Source organism: Dipodomys merriami, unplaced genomic scaffold, assembly GCF_024711535.1.
Source record: "Dipodomys merriami isolate MVZ:Mamm:240054 unplaced genomic scaffold, mDipMer1.0.p SCAF_48, whole genome shotgun sequence".
NCBI lineage: Eukaryota > Metazoa > Chordata > Mammalia > Rodentia > Heteromyidae > Dipodomys > Dipodomys merriami.
In genome coordinates, this window is record NW_027206046.1 from 4,929,493 (window position 1) to 4,954,690 (window position 25,198).

The 25,198-nt window shown below is 42.7% G+C and overlaps 1 protein-coding gene across 3 annotated transcripts in view; it reads right to left on the minus strand.

The window, feature by feature from the left end:
• The window catches only part of Tln2 (talin 2), a 340,789-nt gene that overhangs the window by 118,974 nt on the left and 196,617 nt on the right, over positions 1 to 25,198 (minus strand). For all 3 annotated transcript variants that reach the window (XM_069995254.1, XM_069995253.1, XM_069995252.1), the window contains exons 8-16: positions 23,775 to 23,917; positions 21,540 to 21,667; positions 15,560 to 15,623; positions 14,025 to 14,129; positions 7,379 to 7,534; positions 6,552 to 6,653; positions 5,467 to 5,543; positions 2,715 to 2,895; positions 1,769 to 1,882 (exon numbers count right to left, since the gene is read on the minus strand). In XM_069995254.1, coding sequence (XP_069851355.1) covers positions 1,769 to 1,882; positions 2,715 to 2,895; positions 5,467 to 5,543; positions 6,552 to 6,653; positions 7,379 to 7,534; positions 14,025 to 14,129; positions 15,560 to 15,623; positions 21,540 to 21,667; positions 23,775 to 23,917 — 1,070 coding nt within the window. The remainder of the gene's footprint in view (positions 1 to 1,768; positions 1,883 to 2,714; positions 2,896 to 5,466; positions 5,544 to 6,551; positions 6,654 to 7,378; positions 7,535 to 14,024; positions 14,130 to 15,559; positions 15,624 to 21,539; positions 21,668 to 23,774; positions 23,918 to 25,198) is intronic.

A 25,198-nucleotide genomic window follows, 5' to 3' on the forward strand; every position in this document is an offset into this window, starting at 1 on the left:
TGACTTGGGAGGAGCAGTGACCCCCAGACATGGAACACAAACCAAAAACAGCCTTCAGAAATGACATGGAAGGCAGCAATCCTGGCTAGACAAGATGAAGCAGCAGATTGTAGCTTGGTTCTGGTCCCTTTCATGGCATTAGTCTGTCCTACAGTAGAGGTTTTCTACCTAACAGCCCATTAGAATCACTTAGGGATAATGATTAAAAAAAAAAAAAAGCACCCACCCACCCTGACATAGACTTCTGTGGCCTGAGCTAGGATTTAAGGCTTTGTTTGTAAAGCTCCTCAGGTGATCCTAGTGGGCAAAGCCAGGAGGGAAAGAAGATGCTAGCCAGTGTCACTGAAACTTCAGTGTGCTGAAGTTTCTCTCGGATCGTTAGTACTGAGGACAGAGCAGCTGGGGACCTGGCTGAGATGCAGACTGACTTAGTGTGTTGGCAGGTCTGTGAGGTGGCACGTCTCCCAAGACCCTGGGTATTGCTGCTGGCTGGAGTGGGGACTTCCACCTGTTAGCTACGGGAGTTAGTTAGCTACAGGAAGGGCTTCCCACCTGCTGCAAGGCTTATAATCCTGTGGTAAGCCAGGAGTTCCCAAAACATGGGAACTCATGCAGCTCAGCAGCATCAGCATCACCTGGGAACTCCTTGGAAATGTATTCTTACACCCCTTCTAGACCTACTGCGTCAGAAAACATGGGTCTACAGACATATGTGTGTGTATATATATATACACACACACACATATATATGTGTGTGTGTATATATATATATATATATATATATATATATATATATATATATATATATATATATATGTAATTTTTTTCCTTCCCCTTCTGGTCCTGGGGCTTGAACTCAGGGCCTGTGTGCTATCCTTAAGCTTTTTTTGATTAGTACTCTATACCACTTGAGCCACAGCTCTACTTGTGTCTTTTTGATGGTTCATTAGAAATAAGGGTCTCATGAACAGGGTTGGCTTCGAACCATTATCTTCAGATCTCAGCCTTTTGAGTAGCTAGGATTACAGGCATGAGCTACTGGCACTCGGCCCAGCAATGTTTTTTTTTTTTTTTTTTTTTTTTTTGGGTCCGGTTGTGGGGCCTGAACTCTGGGCCTGGGCACTGTCCCTCAGCTCTTCAGCTCAAGGCTAGCGCTCTACCACTTGAGCCACAGTGCCACTTCCAGCTTTTTTCTTTTTGCTTATGTGGTGCTGAGGAATCGAACCCAGGGCCTTGAGCATGCAAGGCAAGCACTCTACCACTGAGCCACCTTCCCAGCCCTTTTTTTTTTTTTTAACAAACTCTTCAAGGGATTCTAATGTGTGCTAAAGCCTGAACCATTAGTAATAATAAAAATAAAAGCAGTGAATGCTTATTGACCTCTTCCTATAGGATAGGTGCAGTGCTAGAAGCAGATACTCATGTCTTCATAACAGCCCTATTAACAGCTGACAGAGTAGAGGTTAGAGAGAGGAATCTGCCCAGATTCACATAGCTAGTGAGCAGGGGAGATGGGATCAGAACTCAGAGCTCTTGACTCTCGAGTTCAAGTTCTCAGTCCAGTGATGCTGGCAACAGCCAGTAGTGGCAATGGTTCTCTTCCGTGAGTGCAACTGAGAGGCAAAGACTCAACCTCTTGGGAAACACACGGTTGTCCTCATCGCCTAGCTGGAAATAGATATTCATCTAGCCGAATCCAGACAGCGCGTGTATAATCATGCTTCCTACTCAAAGAGATTCAGAAAGGAAACTACAGATCAACATTTACCATATCCTGGCCGAGGGGTGGCAGCGAGTCGAGCTCACTGAGGTCATCATGGACCTGCTGGACGGCGTGCATGCTGGTGTTGATGGTCCCCATGAGGGCCTGCTGGGCTGAGGTCTGCAAAGGCAGAGGAGTGTGAGGCAGTTAGCACATTCCCGGGACTGACAGACACATGTAAAAACTCCAGGCAGAACAAGAGCAAAAGTGAACCTGGCGTTCAGCCAAGGGCACAGCTCAGGAAGCACCTGACCTAGCTCTCCATTTTAATCCGGGGCCAGAAATAGTAGAGTATATTAATAGACTTCCAAAAAAAATGAAGGTGATTGCTACAGAGGCATTATAATCAGAAGAGCGTGGAGAGCTTAATTAGCTGACAAGAAGGTTGACAGAGAGTGGTTGGAGGGGAACTAAGGAGGGCTCTCTGATCATTAGTACCGAGGACAAAAGATCTCATGCACAGAAAACACGGGTGTTAAGCAAGGATATTTCTCTATCAGTATTGAAGGGTTCCACCCACCTTTAGAGTCAACATGCTTTCCCAGTCAAATTATTACTGAGGGCTTTCAAAATTTCATGTTCAATATCAAAGGACCAGTACGGTGGAAAGGAGTTTAGTGAGGGTGGGGGTGGGGAGGTGTATAATATGGGATCACTAATGATCAGGCCTACCACTCAGTATTCTGAGGGTATTGTGATGTATCAGCTTGGTACTGCTGTGGCAGAGGAGCAGGGTTCTGCCTCCATAGCTTGAACCATGCTGGAAGATCCCTAACTGTCATCACAGAGAAAACCTCTAGGGCTAGATAGAGGTGATGAGGGTCATGCCATGCAAAGTATGCAGTTCAAGGAGCTATAGGTCAGATGGGGCCTAGAGAGTTCCCTGATGTGACCTATCACCCTTTACCCACAACACCCCAGAAGTAAGGGTGGGTGGCACAGGTAGGCTTACCAGTGGAGGCATATGGCCTCGGTGCATCTGCCCAACCATGACCTGCTGCTGAGGTGAGGGCATGCTGCCAACATTGAAGGTCTCAGGCCCACTGGAGCCTGAGCGCATCACGGCCGGTAGCGCCACTGAGCCGTGTTCTGCCTTCCCGGTCCGGTTGAACTGTTGTTGCAAGATGGTGGACCTATATGGGGAAAGGTGGCTATTCATTGCAAAGTGTCACATTATGCACGCAGGGAGAAGATGCTGCAAGATGACACTATGTTGCGGGGGGGGGGGGGGGGGAAGGGACAGATGGATGGAGAATCGGGAATGAAAGTGGTAGTATTGGGTTGCTCAGCTAAAGATCACTGAGGTGAACCTATCTGGGGTCAATAATATATGTAACTACCCTCAATGTCCCCATTTAATCGGTTCATGGTACCACGTAAGTAAGTAAAAAAATGGAGGTTATTGATCCTTAGAATCCTTACTTTGAGGGAGAAATGTGCAAATGAACTTAAGGGAAATCTCCCACAGCCTGTCACCTTCTTTAGATTCAAGTCTATAGCCTTAGGAGTCATCTGCAACTTTTCTGAATGATTTCAACTTGAGAGTGGGAATAAATATACCTTTTTTTTTTTTTCTTTGGTGCTGGTCCTGAGTACTATCCTTGAGCTTTTTTTTTTTTTTTTTTTTTTTTCCCTCAAAACGAGTGCTGTACCATTTGAACCACAGCTCCTCTCCTGGAGCTTTTTCCTGGTTGATTGGAGAGTCTAACAAACTTTCCTGCCCAGGCCTGGCTTCTAATCAGAATTCTCAGATCTCAGCCTTCTGCCAAGCTAGGATTGCAGGTGTGAGTCACTTGTGTATGACCGGCAACTTACAGATTTTTAGTTGATAGTTTTTGAGAATAGTGGTAAGAGGCAAAGGACTTTTACTCACCTGAAGTAAGAGGAGAAACTCACAGGGAGGGCATAGGGTATCTATGTGCATCTGTGGGGGTGGATGGGTAGGAGGGCTAGTCTGTCTCAAATCATCAGAGATCATCCCTTATTGTCTAAAGCAAGGCTTGTCTGCCAAGTTAGGGTCCCAAGCCACAGATATCTATAAAGAAACATCAAGGTCTTCATAGGGGGAGACCCATGGGAGGATGAATCTAGGGATCACAAAAGGAACTGGGAAGTTTTCTGAGGTCTCAGCCAGAGATCAATATAGGAGACAATAGCCTAGAACTAGACCACCAACTGGATCATTCTGCCTGATTGCCTTGAGCAAACCCTCACGATGCCTTAAGTCATAGAAATTTCAATGATCCCAGGCAGGTGAGGAGGGCCCCAGCATTCTGGACCCAAACTAGATTGTTCTAATGCAAAGTGAAGTACATTAGAGTGTTGAGTGTTTCTATCTAACAGACACAAACAATTCCCAGGTATTGAGGTGCGGTGTCAGAGGGTAACAAGCACTTGAAATGTACCACATCAGCTCTGCGCACTCACAGGGGAGAAATGGAAAAGCACCTTCACAGAGTAACCAGGAAGTTAATGGTGAAAAAAAAAAGGAAAAAAAAAAAGTGGAGGGAAGGCCAGAAAGGTTAGAGAAACAATTACTATGGCTAGGTAAGTTCATTCTACTGGAATATGCTAGAACTTTCTGGAAATGTACTATGGGGTGGGAGTGGGGGCGGATATCATCATTCTGCCACACAGGTGCATGGCAACTAACTTCTGCTCTCTGGTTTCCCATGGATTTGGGACAATAACATCTGCAGCTGGGATCAGAGGAGACAGATTGCTGGATACACACAGTACAGTGTAGACAAGAAATATTACCAAAATTCTATTAAACATGCAAACAAGTGTCTGTGCAGGTTTCCCAACAGGCGTCCCCTATTAATTAGATATTCCTTAATAAATCTGTCTGTTCATCTATAAATGGTGCTAACCTGAGATGGTTCCAAATTCCAAGTAACAAAAGTAATCCCAATGGTGCATACTATGTGCTAGTGATTGTTTCATGCTCGGTGTCCGTGACTCCATCATCCAATCAAAACCTACAATGTTGTGTTATCATTCCCATTTTGTAGACAGGTTCATGCAGATAGGGAATTCTGGATCATGGAGTAAACACACACACACACACACACACACACACACACACACACGGAGTAAACACACACACACACGGAGTAAACACACACACACACACACACACGGAGTAAACACACACACGGAGTAAACACACACACACACACACACACACACACACACACACACACACACACACACACACACACACACACACACACACACACACACACACAAAACTAAACTAATCTAAACTAAAAAACAAACCCAGATCCCAGATCTGAGCTCTGCAAAACTGCTCTGGACTCCAAGCTCTTACTGACTCCTTTAGTAGCCCTCTAGCCACTGAGGCTATGCTGGTACATGGTGAAAACTCCATAGACAATATCTCCTCCACTCATCTACTGCCCAGGTCTTGAGAACCCTTTCCACACAAAGAAGCTCTGTGAAGTTGGCTTATTTTGATAATAATACTCCAATTCATGAGATTTCAGCCAGAAATGTACAAGGGGACTCTTGGGGACTCATGAGGAGTCATTATGTCTCCAGTTGGATTTGAGTCCCAACTGCTCAGTATCTTCCTGAAGGGAGCAAGTCTCACCTCTCTCTTCTACGACTCTAGGTGATGGAGCAACAGGCCCGAGAGCTGGCAGAAGGAAACCTACATACTTAGGAAGGTGGCCACTTACTTTTTTGGGGAAACTGATTCTTCTAACATAGTTGACTCTTCATCTCCTTCTAGTCCAAATCTGTCTTTGCTTTGTTTCTGGAGGAAAAACAAAATACAAGAACAAAAAAGAGCAAGTATTAACACTGGACCTTTGAAAAGAATATAGGTAAAAATGACCAGGTTCACCCCCAATTCCTTGTATTGGATTCAAATAAGTGATGGGTGAACAAAAGCATGATAATGATAAAGGAAATACAGAAATTATTTATATATAAATTACATATGATATATTTATTGAATTATTTTTATGTAACATACATATATATAAATCATTCATGTATTTATATAAATACAAATATATATATATATATATGTTTTCTATCTTATTACATAGATTTTTACACAGCAAGACTTCAAGGCTAACATTCTATCAGAACTTGATTATTTGAATTGGCTATGTTAAGAAACGTCAAAAAATTTATTTGTCTGCACATCATGATGACACATAGTCCATCAGACTTGACAAAAACAAAACAAACAACAAAAACAACACTCCCCAAATCTACAAAAGAGCAGTGTTTGCCCCTCAATCTGGTTTTCTATGGAGGTTGGAAAGCAAAATAGCAACAATAGGAGAGGAAGATCCTGTGGATCTTACCTGGCAGTAAATGATATCAATATGTGCTGTTAAGGTCAGACAGAAATTTTCCTAGGAGCTCAAGGTCAAAGACCTGTTAGGTAATCTTAACATCACAGATTCAATTTTTGCATCAAATACTTCAAATATGAGCTGTATTTTTAAATTACAATCATATAATATTAATTATTTCCCCCCAGTACTGGGGTTTGAATTCAAGGCTTCACTCTTGCTCAGCTTATATACTAGTCTGGTGCTCTATTGCTTGGGCTATGCCTCCAGTCCAGCTTTTCTGCTGGCTTTTGGAGATGTAGTCTAGCAAACTTTTCTGCCAGTTTTGGCTTTGAAGTGTAATCTTCCAGATCTCAGCTTCCCGAGTAGCAAGGTGTGAACCACCAGCGCCTGGCGTAAACTAAGCCTTTTAATAAAGAAGCCTTACTTTTCCAACATGTATCAATACAACATACCTTTTTGAGGATGATGTCAATATATCCTGCAATCAGCTGGGATATTTGCTCACCCTCTGTGGTTTGTACTGAATAGTAGCTTTCCTGATACTCCCCAAAATCCTGCGAAAACAGCATTAAAGAAGTATAGACATGTCAGATCTACAAGGAGTTTATAGCCTAGGCAGACAGAATGACTCAGACTCACTTTTCTCTGTTCTCCTCTCTAAAGGAAATAATATACCCTACAACCCATTCAACAATGGAAAACTGGGAACTGGAAAAGGACACTGGCTGAGAGCCTCAGAACTTGAGGAATCCCTATGCAATAAATTCTCAGACTTTCTTTTCTTTCCCTTCCTCCCTCCCTTCTTTTCCTTCCTTCCTTCCTTCCTTCCTCTTCTTTCTTTTCTTCTCCCACTTCCACTTTTTTTAGTGCCAATCCTGGGGTTTGAACTCAGGCCCTGGGTAATGTCCTTGAGCTTTTTTGCTTGAGCCACTTGAGCCACAGCTCTACTTCTGGCTTTATTTTGGAGAGGAGGGGGGAGTTAATTGGACCTAGGCCTTCTTGCCTCAGATGGCTTTGAACCATGATCATCAGATCTTAGCCTCTTGAGTAGCTAGGATTACAGGTATGAGCCACCAGCACCTGGTCCTTTTGTAAAATTTAATTTAATTTTAATGGGTTCATTATGTTATTCACTCACAGCTTTCTTACTTCTGGACCTTACTGCCCATGAAGTGACACCATCTTCCTTTCCCCTCACTGACCCTCGAAGGCCAGAGAAATCCAACCTGCCCTACAAATATATCCCCCAAACCCCTGCAGGGACTCCTGTCATCCTTACAAGTGTGAAGCTCTTGGGTGAGGCTGCCCAGCGCTTGACTGTGGTGAGGGGCCACTCCTGCAACACCTCCTTGCTCTTCTCATCCACACGCATCACGGAGTCTTTCGTGATTCCCAAGAGGCGAGGCACCAGCTTGTTCTTACCTTTCATCTTTTCCTGGAATGGGAGAGATTAGGGGTCAGTGGTGTGCCTTTGAGTTCATCACATTTTGTCATGTTTCACAGATCTAAGATTCTCAGGCGAGGAAGAGACATCAGGAGACTGGAAAGATCCACAAAGACATGTTTCCTAGAAAGGGATACTATTTAATAGAGCAAGTTGTTCCAAAACCAAAGCTTCTGTCAGAAAGAAGGGACAGAACTCAAAAGACATAGGTGAATTCTAAACACCACTCAAAGAGCTAACCCAATAAGGAACAAAGCAAGTTTTGAAATTCAGATAATTTAAAACAAATTGAAACTGTTAATTTTTTTTTTTTTTATCACTATAAGAACATGTGGGGGCTGGGAAGACGGCTTAGTGGTAGAATGCTTGCCTCTTATGCATGAGGCCCTGGGTTCGATTCCTCAGCACCACATAAGCAGAAAAAGCTGGAAGTGGTGCTGTGGCTTAAATGGTAGAGCGCTAGCCTTGAGCTGAAGAGCTGAGGGATAGTGCTCAGGCCCAGAGTTCAGGCCCTTTAAAAAATAAGTATATTTCCATTTCGATTTTTGTTTTTTGTTTGATTTTTTTTTGGTCAGTTGTGGGACTTGAACCTGAGCTTCTTTTACTCAAGACAAGTACTCTACCACTTGAGTCACTTCTAGATTTTTTTCTGAGTCCTTTACTGGAGATAAGAGTCTCACGGACTTTCCTTGCCCGGGCTGGCTTTGAACCACAATCCTCAGATCTCAGCCTCCTGAGTAGCTAGGATTACAGGCGTGAGCCACCGGCACCCAGCTTCAATTTTTATATTTGGTTATTTTTGTACATCTACTGATCTTAAACCATTGTTTATAGTTAGTTTTAGGGCTTAAAAAATATAATGTCTATCAAACTAATAATGAATCTTCACTTGCATTCATATCAAAATCAATTCCAAATAATACTTTAGGAAGAGCATACAAAATGATTCTTGAGCTATCTGGTAAGAAGTGATTTACAAAACACAAAAATATGAGCCCAGAAAGAAAAAATATTAATGGTTTAACCACAAAATGTACATAATTTGATACATTTCAGAAAAAAGAGAAGAAACAGAGAGAAAGACAGGGAAACTGAAAGGAAGAGAGAGAGAGAGACTGAGAGAGAATGGGCTAGGTAAAGACTCAGAGGGAAGGAAAAGAGGGGTCAGATAGAGTTATAAATTTACAGAGAAGGACAAGGCAAAGGAGAGAAGAAGAAGAAAAACAAACATTACATAACAAAGATTAGAAAGCAAATGATTGGAGAATGAATGCATGAAACAAATATAAAAACTATTGACTCTGGAGTATTCTAAAAATCAACAAAAGTGCTAAAGAGTATGAACAGAAAATGTTTTAAAAATAATGAATCATACCCCTCCATCTCTCTGTATCTTTGTATCTCTGTGTGTATGTATGTGTCTCTCTCTCTAAGAGAACGCCATCCATGTCAAATGGCAGAGTTTTAAAAAAATTTTATTTTTAACATTCTCAGGATTGAGGATGGTCTAAAAAGGACCGCCATTCACAGGAATGCAAAGCAGAAAAGCCTTAAAAACAGTGACTACTTTGGATACAATTTTGTTTGAACATTACAAAGGTATGATTATATTACAGGAAGCTTAAGCACAGCTTTTCACATTGCAAAACAAGAAACTCCAGTTTTTAACAATATAGGACTTTATTCATAAACTATGATGTATTCATGTAACAGATTACAACTATTAAAATCATACAGGAGGAAAGCAACTGGTCTTATGAGAATACATTATACTCAAAACATAGGATAAATACATACAACAGAATCCATAGCCTGGTTCCATGGGAAGCAAAATTTAAAATGAGTTCATTTACAGTTCAGTTAAAGAAAATATGGTGTAGCCATCACTCTGTGGTGATTTGAATTATTTTCTTCTGCCTTTCCCCACTTGCAAAACTGCGCTTGAATATACCTGCACTGTTTGTGTTCTCAGGGCAAAAAATTTTTTTTCAAGTAATATTTGCTGAACCCTAGCTGTGCCCAAACAACTGTATTTAAAGAACACATGTGTTCATTCACAAAAGCCAAGTCAGTACACATGCATGTATGTACTCACAGCCAAACACCAGCCAGGGTTGGCACAAGCCCAGCTCCTAGGACCCAGGAAAGGATAAGAGATGACAGATGGCCAGCAGCTGCTCTGGTCATCAGTCCCAACTTCTCTACCCAGTAAGGGGCTCTGGGACATGGTAACAGGAGTTCTGATGGATTACTCTAACTCTTATTGAGATCATGCCTGCCTTGAGAGGAAGCTTTGGTCAACAAACAGCTAACAGCAGAGATCCAGCAGCAGGACCGCTAGGGATACAGGAAACTTAAAAAGATGCTGAAACTGACAATAGAGACCACTACTGCAGGGAAGTTATTTTACTGGCCACCCACAAAGAGCAGAGGAGCTGGGAAAGGGCTGAGATTTGCTGAGCAGCGCTGTATGGTCCTCCCTGGTGCTGATACCTACCTTAGATGCTTGGTGGCACAGATGTCCAGAGAGGACACAAGGTAGTTAGGTTTCCTCTTCCTTCTTATGTGCAGCTCTCAATCTACCCCACATCTTGCCCTCTCAACTTTCAACGAAACCAAGAAACATCATTTTATCACCAGTAGCTAAAAGTAGGTTAAGGCAGCTGGGTGCCAGTGGTTCACACCTGTAATTCTAGCTACTCAGGAGGCTTTAATCTCTGGATTATGGCTCAAAGCTAGTCCAAGTAGGAAAGCTAGTGAGACTTTTATATCTAATTAATCACCCCAAATCTAGAAGTGGAGCTTTGGCTCAAGTGGTAGAGGGCAAGCCTTGAGCCAAAAAATGCTCAGGGACAATGCCCAGTTCTGAATTCAAGCCCCAGGACCAGGACCAGTACACACACACACACACACACACACACACACACACACACACACACACACACACACACACACACACACACACACACACACACACACACACACACACACACACACACACACACAGTAGCTGTGAGTCAAAAAATGCTCAGGGACAATGCCCAGTTCTGAATTCAAGCCCAGTACACACACACACACACACACACACACACACACACACACACACACACACACACACACACACACACACACACACACACAGTAGCTATGAGTCAAAAAATGCTCAGGGACAATGCCCAGTTCTGAATTCAAGCCCACAACCAGTACACACACACACACACACACACACACACACACACACACTCACACACACACACACACACACACACACACACACACACACACACACAGTAGCTGTGAGCCAAAAAATGCTCAGGGACAATGCCCAGTTCTGAATTCAAGCCCGCAACCAGTACACACACACACACACACACACACACACACACACACACACACACACACACACGTTTGTCAGCCATCTAAATATAGGCTTCTCTCTCAAGAGGGGTTCTGGCCAGGTTGGTTGGGTTTTGAAACTCTCATTAGTTTGCAGAATTCAAAGGCAGGAGAAAGCAGGCATTCTACCAACGATCTGTGAATAAGCCCAGTCACTCTTCTTTCAAACATTTCTGAAGCGTTACCATGGGCTCAGAGCTGTCCGCCAGCTGTGAGCAGATGGCTCTTCTCACAGGTGCAGGGATTGGCTCATCCTAACAGCACCCGTGTCTCCTATGTTAGAATCAGAACTGTGAAGTGGTGTGTGGTGGGATGCGACTGGACTAGGTATTGGCACGTTTGTGCTTTTGGAAACTGGCTTATGCTTTTGGACACATCTTTCTGATGATCCAGATGAGTCTACTGGAGTTCTCCATGGGCTTGGCTCCCAGGGGTTGGCTTGTGTGCTTCATTTTGACATTAGTATATTTCCTTTTTTTAGGAGCATGGGAGAGAGGGCTAGCTACAAAAGATTCCGGTGATCGGTGCTCCCTCTCTCTCTCTCCTTCTCCCTGCCCCTCTCCCTCTCTCTCTCTCTCTCTCTCTCTCCCTCTCTGTCTCTCTCTGTCTCTGTCTCTGTCTCTCTCTCTCTCAATATTCCTGGCAATGCATTTTTATTCTACTCATGATTCCAAGCTGCCCTCAGTGATACTTTCACAGTTCAGGGGAGAAGAGGGTCAGTCAGCTCCCCAGACATCTTGCCACAAGGCTCTAGCCATAACTACAAGGAAATTTCAAAGGCAAATGTGAAAGTGAAAAGGATTAAGACAGAAGATTATTGGAATAAAAGATACCATGCAGGTCATGGGAAAAGTTTTATTGTTGCTTATGGGATTCCAGTTTAGCAGATCATGATAAAATTCAAAAGTTAATCAAAGAGGAACCTGCCTGGTGGTGGTACGTACTTATAATCCCAGTTACTCAGAGACAGGAGGATGGCAAAAAAAATCAAGAGTGTATCTTAAAAACAAAATGCATCAAAAGGGTATGATTTAAGTGGTAAGAGCTCTCTCAGCATGTTCTAGACCTTGGGTTCAATCCCTGGTATCACAAGTTAATTGAAGAGTAGGAATATTGGTGTGTGTAGCTACTGTTAATTCAGATAGTCCCCCTTTCCACAAAATCTGAGTGAAATCTCACAAAGAAGCCACAATTTTGTAAGAGAGCTAACTGAGGACTAGTGATAGAAGGTGACAAGTTATCCAAGGTCAGACACTATGCGGCATAGCCGTAGCCAAACTAGTTCTTTGTTTTCAAAGCACATTTCTTAGCCATTGAGAATATACTGCTCCCTGTGGGTTTATTATGCTGCTATAGACATCTCTTGATGTGGTTAGCTACAACCGATGTTAAATACAGTTCATTGTTTGACAGCTAAGAATAAAACTTTTCCTTTTTTATTTTTTAGGCATTAGGGATTGACCTTACAAAACAAAACAGAACAAACAACTGACATAGGCTTCCAGCAATGGAAAAGCCCAAAGCTTTCTTTTCTTTCTTTCTTTCTTTCTTTCTTTCTTTCTTTCTTTCTTTCTTTCTTTCTTTCTTTCTTTCTTTCTTTCTTTCTTTCTTTCTTTCTTTCTTTCTTTCTTTCTTTCTTTCTTTCTTTCTTTTTTTGGTCCAGTCGTAGGGCCTGAACTCTGGGCCTGGGCGCTGTCCCTCAGCTCTTCAGCTCAAGGCTAGCGATCTACCACTTGAGCCACAGTGCCACTTCTGGCTTTTTTCTTTTTGCTTATGTGGTGCTAAGGAATCGAACCCAGGGCCTCCTGCACTCTACCACTGAGCCACCTTCCCAGCCCAAGCCCAAAGCTTTCTGCTCTGGCCCCTGACCCCTGCCCAATGCCTCCCTGTTCCTGCCCTGCTGGTAATGGGGCTTGAACTCATAGCCTCACACTTTTGCTTGGCTTGCTTATTCACAGCTGCTGTTCTACCAATGGAGCCACACCTCCAGTGTGGCATTTTGCTGGTTAATTGAGATGGAATTTCTTGGACTTCTCTGCCTTGGCTGGTTTTGAACTGTGATCTTCAGATCTCAACCTCCTGAGTAGCTGGGATTAAAGGTGTGAGCCACTGATGCCCGGGAAAGCTGAGAGGTGATCTTATGGAAGTAACAAGTTAGAATGAAGTATCTGGCTCTCTGAAGTGCAACACCCTGATTCTGTCTAGCTCAAAGGAAGCTGGCTTGCTTCTCCAAGGTGTAGAGTCAAGAAAAGCATCTGAAAGGACACCATACTTCCTTCTGTTACAGTTCTTATACACGATGGAGAAAGAAACCTCCTTCATCCATCCTGCCTGTGGCTTTTCCACTTTAGTCCCTGAAAGTAGTTTCAACTCCACTGTTGATATAAGGAACACAAGAGCCTTTGCTCCTTGGTTGAGCTTTCTCCAAGCATAAGAAGCAGATGGCCAAGCACCACAGGAAAACAAGCAGAATCTAGTGGATCGAGCAGTTGGATGAGGTCAGGCAGTGATGTCTAGCAAGCCCATTAGCAAGGGCTTGTCATTCACCTGGGAAAAACACATCAAGGGTCTGGATAGACTCACTCAAGGTTGGATTTCAAAGGCACACCTGTTTTGTTCTGGTAGGAACACAGACAATGCCCATGAAAAAGGAGCAGAAAGTCATCACAATCCCATGCCCATCTTAAGATGTGTAACAAAGTAGTACATTTATGACATGAATTGAATTTGGTTGGCAGTGGTCACCCACTTTTGCTGAGACTAAAGGAAGGTGATAGTCAGGAGTAAGTGGTTTGGGGGAGACACGCAATGGTATGCTTGTTGCTCCATGACATTTTAGCAGCAACTGTGACCCAGACCAAGGTATAACTAACTGTCCACAGGCTACATGTGCAGACACAGTCAGTCAGTCACCAGCCCAGCTACTCAGGTACTCCATGCACTCATATTTGGGCTGCACTTAAATTTGAGTTACCACTAGCAAGATGTAACATTTACAAATGCCTGAGGGTCTTGGTGACAATCCTAGCTATATGTCAGATGACTCAGTGGAAGGAAAATAAGGTAGCCAGCCAACCCAACTCACCTTCACAAGGAAAAAGGACACGCCGTATGTCCGGAGGGAGCGGGCAAGCTTGACGTACTTAACCTTGGCTTCTATTTCAGACATCTCTCCACAGTTCTTATGCTCCTGCAAAAGTGACAGTGGGTGGGTGGAGTGTGGTTGTTCACTGCAGCTCTGCCAGCAGGTGACTTAGTGAGAGGTACTCCCTGTTAGTTGGTCTACAACAGGGGAGATCGCTCTGGGACACGATGTCGGCTGACCAAGGAAGCAGAATACATAGAATGTCCTAGGGCCAGGACTAGTTCAAGTTCAGACTAGAACATGAACCCAGGCCAGCCTACCTGTTTCACAACTATATACAACATTTCTTGCACATGTGTAACTGGTAGGAACTACATCAAAATTGCAATCACATTTTCAAAGAAGGTGTATATCCCAAAAGTTCAGGGCCCACACTAAATGATAGTAAGAAAAATGTTCCAGTAAGGAGATGTTATCCTAACATTTATTCAAAACCTATTTTTTCCATACAGAAGGGCCTATATATGATTGCAAATGAATGTGCTTAGAATCAACACAGCATTAAAGATATGTGTTATAATCATAAGGTTTATGTTTTATTTTGTTAATGCTTTGTGTGTGTGTGTGTGTGTCTCGATCCTGGGGCTTGAACTCAGGGCTTATACATTGTCTCTGAGTGTTTGTGCTCAAGGTTAGGCTCTACCACTTGAGAAACAACTCCAGTTTTGGCTTTTTTGGTGTTTAATTGGAGATGAGTCTCATGGACTTTCCTGCCCAGGCCAGCTTTGAATTGTGATTCTTAGATCTCAGCCTCTTGGGTAGCTAGGATTACAGGTGTGAGCCACAGATGCCCAGCTATAGTTTAATTTGTATTTCCATTTCACTCCCAAAGAAAACTTTGATATTTTGGATTAATTGTATATTTCAGGGTAACATTGGTAATAAATGTTCTCTTTATGGTAGCCTAAAAAGTACAAGTCTTTGACTTTAAAATAACCATGGAATAATAGTATTAAAAAAAGACAGTCTGGTGCTGGTAGCTCATGCCTATAATCTTAGCTACTCAGGAGGCTGAGATCTGAGGATCATTGTTTGAAGCCAGCCCAGGTAGGGAAGTCTATGTACTTCTTATTTCCAATTAACTACCCCAAACCCAGAAGTACAGATGTGACTCAGATGGTAGAACACTGTCCTTGAGTGAAAAAAGCTGAAGAGTGTGAGGCCTTAAGTTCAAGTCCCAGTATTGGTGTGTGCACGCATGTGTGCATCCGGTACTATAAGAATCATGGCTTTGGAAGAAAATGCATGCACATTAGTCTCAGAAGGGCCATGTAACCTTTAGCAAGCAAGTATGGAATTAACATAATAAATCTGTCCCAAGTGGAGCTGTCAGCTATTTCACTCTTGAGTTGCCTGTCATTTATTACAGAGGAATATGTGCTCGGGCAACAAACCCATCATTTGTGGAGGCCCCTCTCTCAATGAAGGGGGGCATGGGGCAAGGGGGAGAATACATTTCTGTGCATTTCCAATACCTGAAAGATTCTCTTTTCTGCTCCTCTTTGCTTGATGTATTCTTTGGGTAGGAATTCCTTTAGACTGAGAGAGAGGGAAAAATAGTAAGTCATTTCTCATGTTTTATGATGAGACGCAACATAAGAGGTTGTTAATGAAACTCCTGGGTAAGTGGCAAACTCTCCCAATATTTGATGGTATAATTTATAATAGGGTGTTATATCCTACTATCCACTTACATAAGGATATGAGAAAGCCAGCCTGATTAAAAAACATCTGACATATTTAAAGGAAGAATTTCTAGAATACACTGTAAAAGGAAAGAGTGAAAGCAGAAGAGTATATGAAAGGCTTCTTTTTCTAAGAGAAAGAGGAAATGTAATTTATATTAAAAACATCACAGCATCTAGACTTTTTAGGAAAAAAAAAACAATAAGAGGAAAGCTAGGTACTGGTGGGTCCTGCCTGTAATCCCAGCTGCTGAGGAGGCTGAAATCTGAGGATTGAGGTTCAAAGCCAGCTCAAGCAGAAAAGTCTGTGAGGCTCTATATCTCCAATTAACCAGCGAAAAGCTGGAAGTGGAGCTGTGACTCAAGAAGTAGAGTACCAGCCTTGAGCCAAAAGGCCAAACAAGAGTTCAAGGCACTGAGTTCAAGCCCTAGTACCAACACCTGAAAAAATAGCATAAAACAATAGGGGCATGAAATCTAGTAGTCATACAAATAGTTCTCTGTGAAAGAAGTGAATATAGGAAGGGACAAAGGATGAAACTAGATGTCTCTAAACTCTTCTTATATTTCAGGTTTTCATTTTGAAGCCACATAAATTGCAAAACAACTACTAAAAAGCAAAAACCAACTAATGCAAACTTAATGGTATGTCACGGTGACACCTTTGCACAAGGAAAATAATTATTTCAAATAAGTTTGAAAAACAGTCATTTGACTATGAATCCGTGGGTGGAAGATAACTTAAGAATGAGCAGAACCAGAGAAGATAGGTAAGTAAACATATTGACATCAATATTTTAAAACCAATTCCCTTTTCCTTTCTTTTTCATTCAAACACAAGAAACGAAATTAGGATGTTAGTTTATGCACAAGTAGGATGTATCTATAATCAGGATGAAAGTGAGTAATTATGATAATTGTTGGAAACGAAGATTTTTTTTTAGCATAAGATAAATACGAATTTAAAAATTTGACTGAAAATAAACCCTTTGTCTGAACTGGAAACATTGACCCATTTTTCTCTTTCCGAAAAGTACATTTTCTAGCTGGGACTGTGGAAGAGACCAGGAGTAAAGGCAACCTGGTGACAATGAGCCTTTCCACTCTCTTGGTACCTTCCTTGGCACTTGGTCTCCAAACCCTATTTCCATTCAAAGGGAGTCTTGAAGAAATGAATTAGTCTAGGCCTGACGACCGACAATGTGTCCAACATTCCTGAGATCTCTTGTGCTTTAGATCCAGAAAGCAACTAAGATACTGTTGGAGCTAATATCAAAGGATTCATATTGAAGAAGAGAGGGGGAAGGGAAGGATTTAATCTTTGAGATTGTACATGAAGCAAAAAATTGCAGACTCAAGAGTTCATAAGTTCATGGCTTAGAACAATTGCTTAACAAGTGTTAAGGTCCTGGGTTCAAATACCCAGAACTGGGGGAAAGAGGTGAGGGGAGGGGAGGAGGAAGAAGGTGACATGTACGTTAGTCTCCCTGTGCTGATACTATAGAGTACCACAGGCTATGTCCTTTATAAAAAACTGCTCCCAGTTTCTTTCCAGGTTGGGAAGTCTGTTATGAAGGAGCTGGTATGTTTTGTTGCCTGGGGAGGCTGCAGCTTTCACAGAAGAAGGAATCATCTGTCTCCCTACAGCTGTAGAACAAGCTAGCTCAACACTGTGAAGCCTCTTTATAGGGGGCCCTCATTCCATGAGGTCCCTGACTCTTAAAGCAGCACCTACAAGTCTGGCACTGGTAGCTCATGTCTAGCTACTGAGCAGGCCAATGTCTTGAGAATCATGGTTTGAAGCCATGTCCAGGCAGAAATGTCTGAGATACTCCTATCTCTCATTAACCAGCAGAAAGCCAAGCTGGAGGCATGGCTCAAGTGGTAGAGCACCAGCAAGCTTCAGGCCTTGAGTTCAAACACTAGTCTTGGAAAAAACAAACAATAAAAAAGCTCCCCCGCCCAGCCCCCCGTCAAACACCTGCTAATACTATCCCTTGGCCATTCCTTGTATCTTGCTTAGCAGAAGGCGAGTTGCAGGAACTAAGGCAGAACTGAAAGAAACAAAGGCTGAAATGTCTGTCTCATTCTGTTACAGAGACTCCATAGGCAAATTATTGTGTGAGAGAAACACAGTCTGGCTATACAAGGGGATGCGTGTTTGAGCTGCTGCCAGGGGAAAACTGAATGGACACCTCCTCCTGCATTAAAAACTGTACATGAGGACAGCTGAATTAGTTGGAGTTTGAGGTGGGGGGTTTCCAATTCCATTCAAAGTTCTCCCACAACATAGATTCATATCCTGGGATACTCTACTTTTTTTCAGTAAAATCTTGAGAACCACCAGGAACAAGCACACAGGGAAGGGCGCTCTGGTAGGAAAGATGACAGAGATTTCCCCAACCTGTTATCTCAACATCACTGGGCTGGAGGAATAGAATCTGCCTGGCCTTCAACAGCTCTTAATCTTGGCTTGGCTTGTTGTGTAGCCAACCTCTCACTCAGAACAAGATCTTAAAGCCAGGCTACTGCAACTAACTGCCTTTTAAAGAGAGATGTGTTGATTTGTTAAATCAAAACCCCTTTGTGTGACTGAAGATGATAAAATTGAAATAAAAATGAATAAATAATAAAACAAAGTTTAAAGAATAACAAAAAGAGATGTGCATTGCCCTAGCATACAACTCACAAATCAGAGAAAGGTGGCCTTTGCTAGTTTGTTTTTATTTGAGGGGACTTACTGCCTCAGCAAATTTCACCTGTACAGTTTGAGCAAGAACACACACAATTAAATACCTACATTAACTGGAAACGCTTCATTACCTAGAACCAATTTGAACTAATTAAAAAGTAAATCAAATTTGTAAGGAAAAATAATTGTCACTAGGAATAATAAGCTTATTTTAATTTAGAACTCGAGTAAAGGTACAAGTGCCAGGAGAGGAAGGATTATTAAAAGGAAGTTTTGTGTTTTCTTTTTTTTTGTGGTGTCCTTTTTGTTTAGTTAGACTGTGAGTTTGAAGCATGAAACAGGATCAGGAATTTCAGTGGGCATTGTGAAGATCAATACCAATGCTCTGAGTTGAGTCTGTGTTCTGTACAGAAAGGTCAGCATCTAACTATCATTCATAGGGTTGGAGATGTGGTCCAAAAAAATTCATCATGATTTGGTTGGTGCAGAACATGGCACCTGGAAGGAGACCAAAGGATGTTTATAATAACCACATTCCCAAGTACTGTCCTACTTTTGCTGCAGGATGGAAGACCAGTGAAGGGGGTGACATTGCCTCTTGAAAGCAGAAATGCTTTTGAGAATGATGAGTCCAATATCAGAAGTAACTGTGCACAAATAGTTACCCCCCCTCCCTTTCCCTCTCTCTCTTTCCTTTATCTGCTTTCCTTCCTTCCTTTTTGGTTGGTTTGAACATAGGACCTTTTCTGTGCTAGGAAGATACTCTACCACTTAAACCACACCTCTAGCATGGTTTTTATGCTAGGTGATTGGAGACAGAGCTTTGTGGACTTTTCTGCCTTGGGCTGACTTTGAACCACAATCTGCCAGATCTTAGCCTCCTGAATAGCTAGGATTATAGGCATGAACCACTGGTGTCCAATAGGGTCTTATACTTTTTTTTTTTTTGGGTCTGGTCATGGGTCATGGGACCTGAACTCTGGGCCTGAGCGCTGTCCCTCAACTCTTCAGCTCATGGCTAGCACTCTACCACTTGAGTCACAGCGCCACTTCTGGCTTTTTTTCTTTTTGCTTATGTGGTGCTGAGGAATCAAACCCAGGGCTTCATGCATGCAAGACAAACACTACCACTGAGCCACCTTCCCAGCCCAGGTCTTATACTTTTTATTCCCCACCCCAGGGTTAGTCTCCAACTTCAATCCTCCTTCCTACACTTTCCACATAGCTTAACTGAGCTCACAGGGCATGCACTTTCATTCCCAGCTACTTCAATCTTTTTCTTCCCCATCTACCACATGAAATACAGCTTTCGCCATTCACAAAGGGGCCCTGAAAATTAGACGCCCAATGCTCAAGAGAAATGGCACACAGAAAATGACCAGAGTAACACCAGCACTGTTTAGGCACTGAACCTCTGGTTCTAATTAGGTTCCATCCTACCAGGACCACACAGGGTTGCAAAAAACTAGGAAGACTTTCAACAAAGCTATTTAGCTATTTAGTTATTAGCGTATCAACCTCTCCATTCCCTTCTATTCTCCACCAGCCACTGTGGAAACAGAAGCAAGATATTTGCTCCAAGGCTTGCATGGATCCTGATGTGTTTATTTATCAGGTTCTATGACCACAGTCCTCAGGTTGATGACCTCAGATGTGTCTGAGGGACCAGCTGTGTGGTCAGAATTCAGGCACATGGCCACACACGTATAAGGCGTGTGGTGGCTCAGATAGCACAATGACCAGCATCTCCAGGCTGCTGTGGAAGCAAGTCAGGCCAGCTGCAAAGAAAGAGGCCCTGAGGACCACTTAGTTGGCCAGATGACTCATTTGGGGGAACAAGGGATTGAGTGACAGGAGCTACTCAAAGCAATTTCAGACTCAAGGTCATTGCATGCACATCACAGGACAGCTCAGTTTGGAAAGGCTCCTGGGATTAACCCAATGGTAGGATTGGGTTTTTTTCCACCCTCCCTTCTAACATCGCAGTTTAACATGTTGACCAGGCATTGTTTGAAAGCAAGAGAAAAGTAAAAGTTTTCTTCTTTCTTAGGAACTAAGCTGGTCCCAATGAATTTCCACTAAGCTGAAAGTGGGGTCAAGGGCCATACAAGCCTTGCTATTATCTTTTCCTCAATACACAGGGCTCAAGGTATAGAGGACAGTCCCAATGCATCTCACATGGCCATATCCTGCCCAAAACACTCATGCTCTGCTGCCTGCCCCTCCCTCACTCCTGCATTCACCTCCAGTCCCCCCCTCCAAACTCTACCAGTTTCATTCTAGGTGACAACATGTCACTGACCACAGTGAACCTCTGGATGATTTTTTTTGTCTCATCCAAAAGACAAGGTGGACATTGATTTTTTTTAAAAGGAATAAATATTATCTGAGGAATGTAACATAGAAATCTCAGATGAGTCTAGATCCAAACAAGAAAGGCTAATACCAGACAAGAGTAGCTTGATAGTGGCTGAGGCTGTCTGGGACAGGAAACAGAGAAGATATGATGAGACCCAGGCTCTGTGGGGCCCAGTGATCTCTCTCTTGACATCTTAAGAGTCCAGGGTCAGAAAAAAAAAACCTATTAATTTACAAAAGATAACCAAAGGACAAATGGGAGAAAAGGATGGAGCAAATATGACATGTTCATGCCACACTTTCAAAGCAATGAAGAGCTCAGAAGATTCTAATACAGATGGCGAGACTGGTATATTTATGCTCTATTGTTCTAATACAGAAGTCTCATGCAATTGGAGATGACAATATGTAGCCTAGAATGGGCAGGTGGCTTTCAGGAGTTCTTCAAGTACACTACATCCCCAACAGGTTGGACAATAGCTGCAGGACCCAACAGGCTTTCTGATGGAAGAGAAATAACTCGCTGATGGAACTTAAAACTGATCGCCTTAGCTGAATTTCTAGGCCTCCTGTTTTCTCCACTATCCACAAATTTGGTCGCATATTCAGTGTAAGCTAAGCTGACATTCTCCCATAATCACCTGAGTACCTTGCTCAAAAAGAAACAGGTGAAAAGACCAGGAGAAGAAGAGACAAAAAGCAAAACAGAAGGTCATTTACTCCAAGAATCCAGGCTTGTGTTTATGTTCCACGTGAGGTCCAAATTGTATCTGGGCTTGAAATCCTCCGAACTCACAGGCTTTCTCAAAGGAGACAGGGTGGGAGCCGTTCAGGATGTCATCTCGAGCCTGAAACACAACAGCAAGAAAAGGGATCAGGGAAGTACCTGGGAAGGGCTGGGGGACTGCTCCCTGAGGGCTAGCAAGCAAGGATACTAGCCATCCATACCCAGAATGATGCACAGCCAAGTCAAGGCCAAAGGAAGACGTGTTCTTTCCTGAAGTAGTAGATGCCTAGAAAGTATTATAAGTGTGTGGCTTATCAAAAGTAAAGCCTAGCTGGGCACTGATGACTCATGCCTATAATCCTAGCTACTCAAGAGTCTGAGATCCAGAGGATTGAGTTTTGAAGCCAGCCTGGGCAGAAAAGTCCACATGTCCCCTCCAAAATAACCAGTAAAAAGCAGGACCAGAGGCATGACTCAAGTACTAGAGTACTAGCCACAAACAAAAAGCTAAGCAAGTTGGGAAAAAAAAGGGTACATCTTACTGATAATCTAGGGGTCAGAAGTAATAACAACAAAAAATAGAGGCAGGAAATCTATGTGGAATGATCAGATTCATACAGGCTGAATTAGAAATATAATTTACTTTTTATGAGCCTGAAACACAGAGTTAGCAGAAAAATACCAAAGAACTAAAACTATCCCAGCTATTTACCACTCAAGGCAAAGTCCAATGCAATATAAGGGGAGATAGATAGACGTATGCTTACACACAGACAAGAATACAATACTAAAGACAATTAGAAGAAGGGTTAGCCATGCCCAGGGTGGGGTGGTCACTGGGTCTAAAGTCCTTAGAGTTCTGATCCTTCCCTGTGGTTCCTATTTATCCTCTTTGTTCTAGCTGTCTCTCCTCTAGTTATAAGACCCAGATCACACATAGATAGACACTCAGCCTTAATCTCACAAAGTTCTTCTCAGTGCCCTGATGCTTCCATCTCTTTCCAATCTTTCTTTCCATAAGCCAGGGGTTGGCAAATAGTAGCCACTTCAAAACTTCAGAGCCATAGGGTCTGCGTTACCTCTGCTACTGGCTACAACAACAGTCACAGAAAATACTTAAACAATTATAAAACATGTAAGGGATCTACCAATACATAATGCTTCAAGAAATGAATTGTTCACTTTCAAATACAGTAGTTTGTTGGTTCTGAAGTTTGAACTAAGTGCCTTCCAGTTTTGCTCATCTTCACTGTTCAGTGGCAGTTGGTGTTCTACCATTTGAGCCATACTTCCAGCCCAGCTTCTTGCAGGTTATTTTGGAAATGGAGTCTTCCATCAGGGCTGGCATGGGATTTTCTAGATCTCAGCCTCTAAATAGTTAGGGTTGCAGGTGTAAGCTTGTTTCCCTACATTGTTTCCACTGAGACGATTACACAAGTGGGAGGACAGGGAAGGGAAGAAAGGAAAAAAGTTGGTATGAGAGAAAGTGGAAGAAATATGAGAATTTTCTTAGAACCAAAGGAACCAGTGGACTGGGTGGGAAACTTTTTTTTCCCCTGTCAATATCCACTTGGATATTTATACCATCATTCATGGCCCTAGATTTGCTAAATTTTGCCTGGAAAAAAAAAAAGCTCCTAAATTCACTGAATTTTGAGTCCTACCTGTGGCTGCTTTGCCAGATCAAACTATTTCTCTGGCCCGTTGTCCAAAGACTAGATGTTTCCTTCCCCTGCTAATGCAAATCTCTTATCTACAAACTGGGAAATTGCATCTGAGATGTGTTAAATGACCTGTATGAGTTGAAGCAATTCATTCATGGTGAAGACATAAAAGGTTATTGAGAGGATAGTTTTGAGTTAATAGGAATTACTGATTTTTCTGCCTGATTGGCCTTTGTACTTTAAGATACTGGCTAATAAAGCCCTAGTGCATTTGAAATGGTGAGCCAGTGAAATGAATACAACTGTCTTTCAGGACCAGGTGGAGGAAGACAGTGCCGGCCACCTGCTTCCAGTCTGGGAAGCCACAGAAAGGCCCCCTCTGCACAGCCAGCAGTGCTTGCCCAACAACCCCCGTCCTTCTTGCCACCATCACCACCAAAATGTATGGGGGAACTCCTGAACTGTGTCCCTGGATGGGATGCTGTTAAATGTCCTGAGAGCCAGAGCTCACCAGGAGCTTCCTGAAAGTTCATCAACCTATTGTCTGAATAGTAAATACCCTACCTGGACATAAAGCAAGTTCAACTGCACGGGGTCTCTGGAGTCCACATTCTGATCAGAGTAAAAAAACTTGCGTCTCAGCAGCAATGTTTCGTTTTCATCCACTCCCTGTTCTCTGAAGGTTCGGCTGTGATCCAGCCAATTCACTGAAGCACAAAGCATGAGAGAGAGAACCGTGTTTATTTCCCTCCCTCTTCCCTGAAAGGGATCCAGCAAGGCAGCAGCATGACACAGATGAAGATGTCAACACAGGATGTCAACAAATGTCAGTGAGCATTACTTTTTACGTTAAAGCTGAGCTTGATAATTGGCAAGAAAATTCCACAGCTGCTATATAACTGACCAGAAGGGAAAGGAGGGAAAAAAAATCCCCAGCCCTCCCCTAAAGTTACTTCAAGTACTATAAACAATGTATAATTTGCGACCCCCTCCCCCAGGAATAATGGGACAAGGAAATTAGTGTTTTGTGCGAAGCAAAGAAACCAGTTAGGATTTCCTTTTAAATCATGAGTAAATACTTCAGTCTTATTAAGTGAAGTATTTTACAGACACTGAGTGCTTCTGATCCCAAGGCGGGAAGAGGAAGGAGTTTGAGGAGAGAGGACTCCAAGAGGCAGAGATGGCATTCTCTACTCTCCACAAGCCACCTTGCATTTCAGCTGTTATAAAAAATCCTGTTCTCACACCCAGGTGCACCATCTTCTCTCTCTCTCTCTCTCTCTCTCTCTCTCTCTCTCTCTCTCTCTCTCTCTCTCTCATCATATACACATACTTTCCCCAGCTTACTCTCCTCCACGATTCTCTGGAATTAACAGCTATGTTGTGAAGAGGACTTATGGCCAGCCTTATTAAATACTGAGCAACTATGAGACACAGAAAGTGTCTCTGGGGCCTCATGTCCCACAGTACATGCTACAGCACTGTGAACACACTCAGGAATGTTTTGCATTTTTGTCTATTAGTAGGCTCTTAGAAAGAAGCATGTAACTGGATCTCTAATGAGGCAGAGAAAAGGAACTGGAGGAAACGACAGCTCTACCAAAAGATCAATAAACATCGTGATGATGATGAAGTCATCCTAGTTCACTGGTCAGAAGGCGGGGGTAGGGGGTAGGAAGGGATGGTCTATGTGAGCCGGATAATGAATTAAGATCTGTTTGGTGGAGAGTAGGCAGCAAAGTTCACACAACTTGGGCTTTGTGTGTATGCTACAAGGGGGTAAAAGCTGCTTTTCCATCTATTAACTGTGTGGCTGTGAAAAGATGACTTTCCCATGATGGAATTACACCACTATCACTAAGCAAATAACAGACCTTAGGCAATGGACATTGATACCTAAAAAAGACAACCAGGGAAAAAAAACAAAGACAACCCAAAAGAATTTACTCACTGAATGAGGAATTAGTTTAGGCTAATCTCATTTTTCC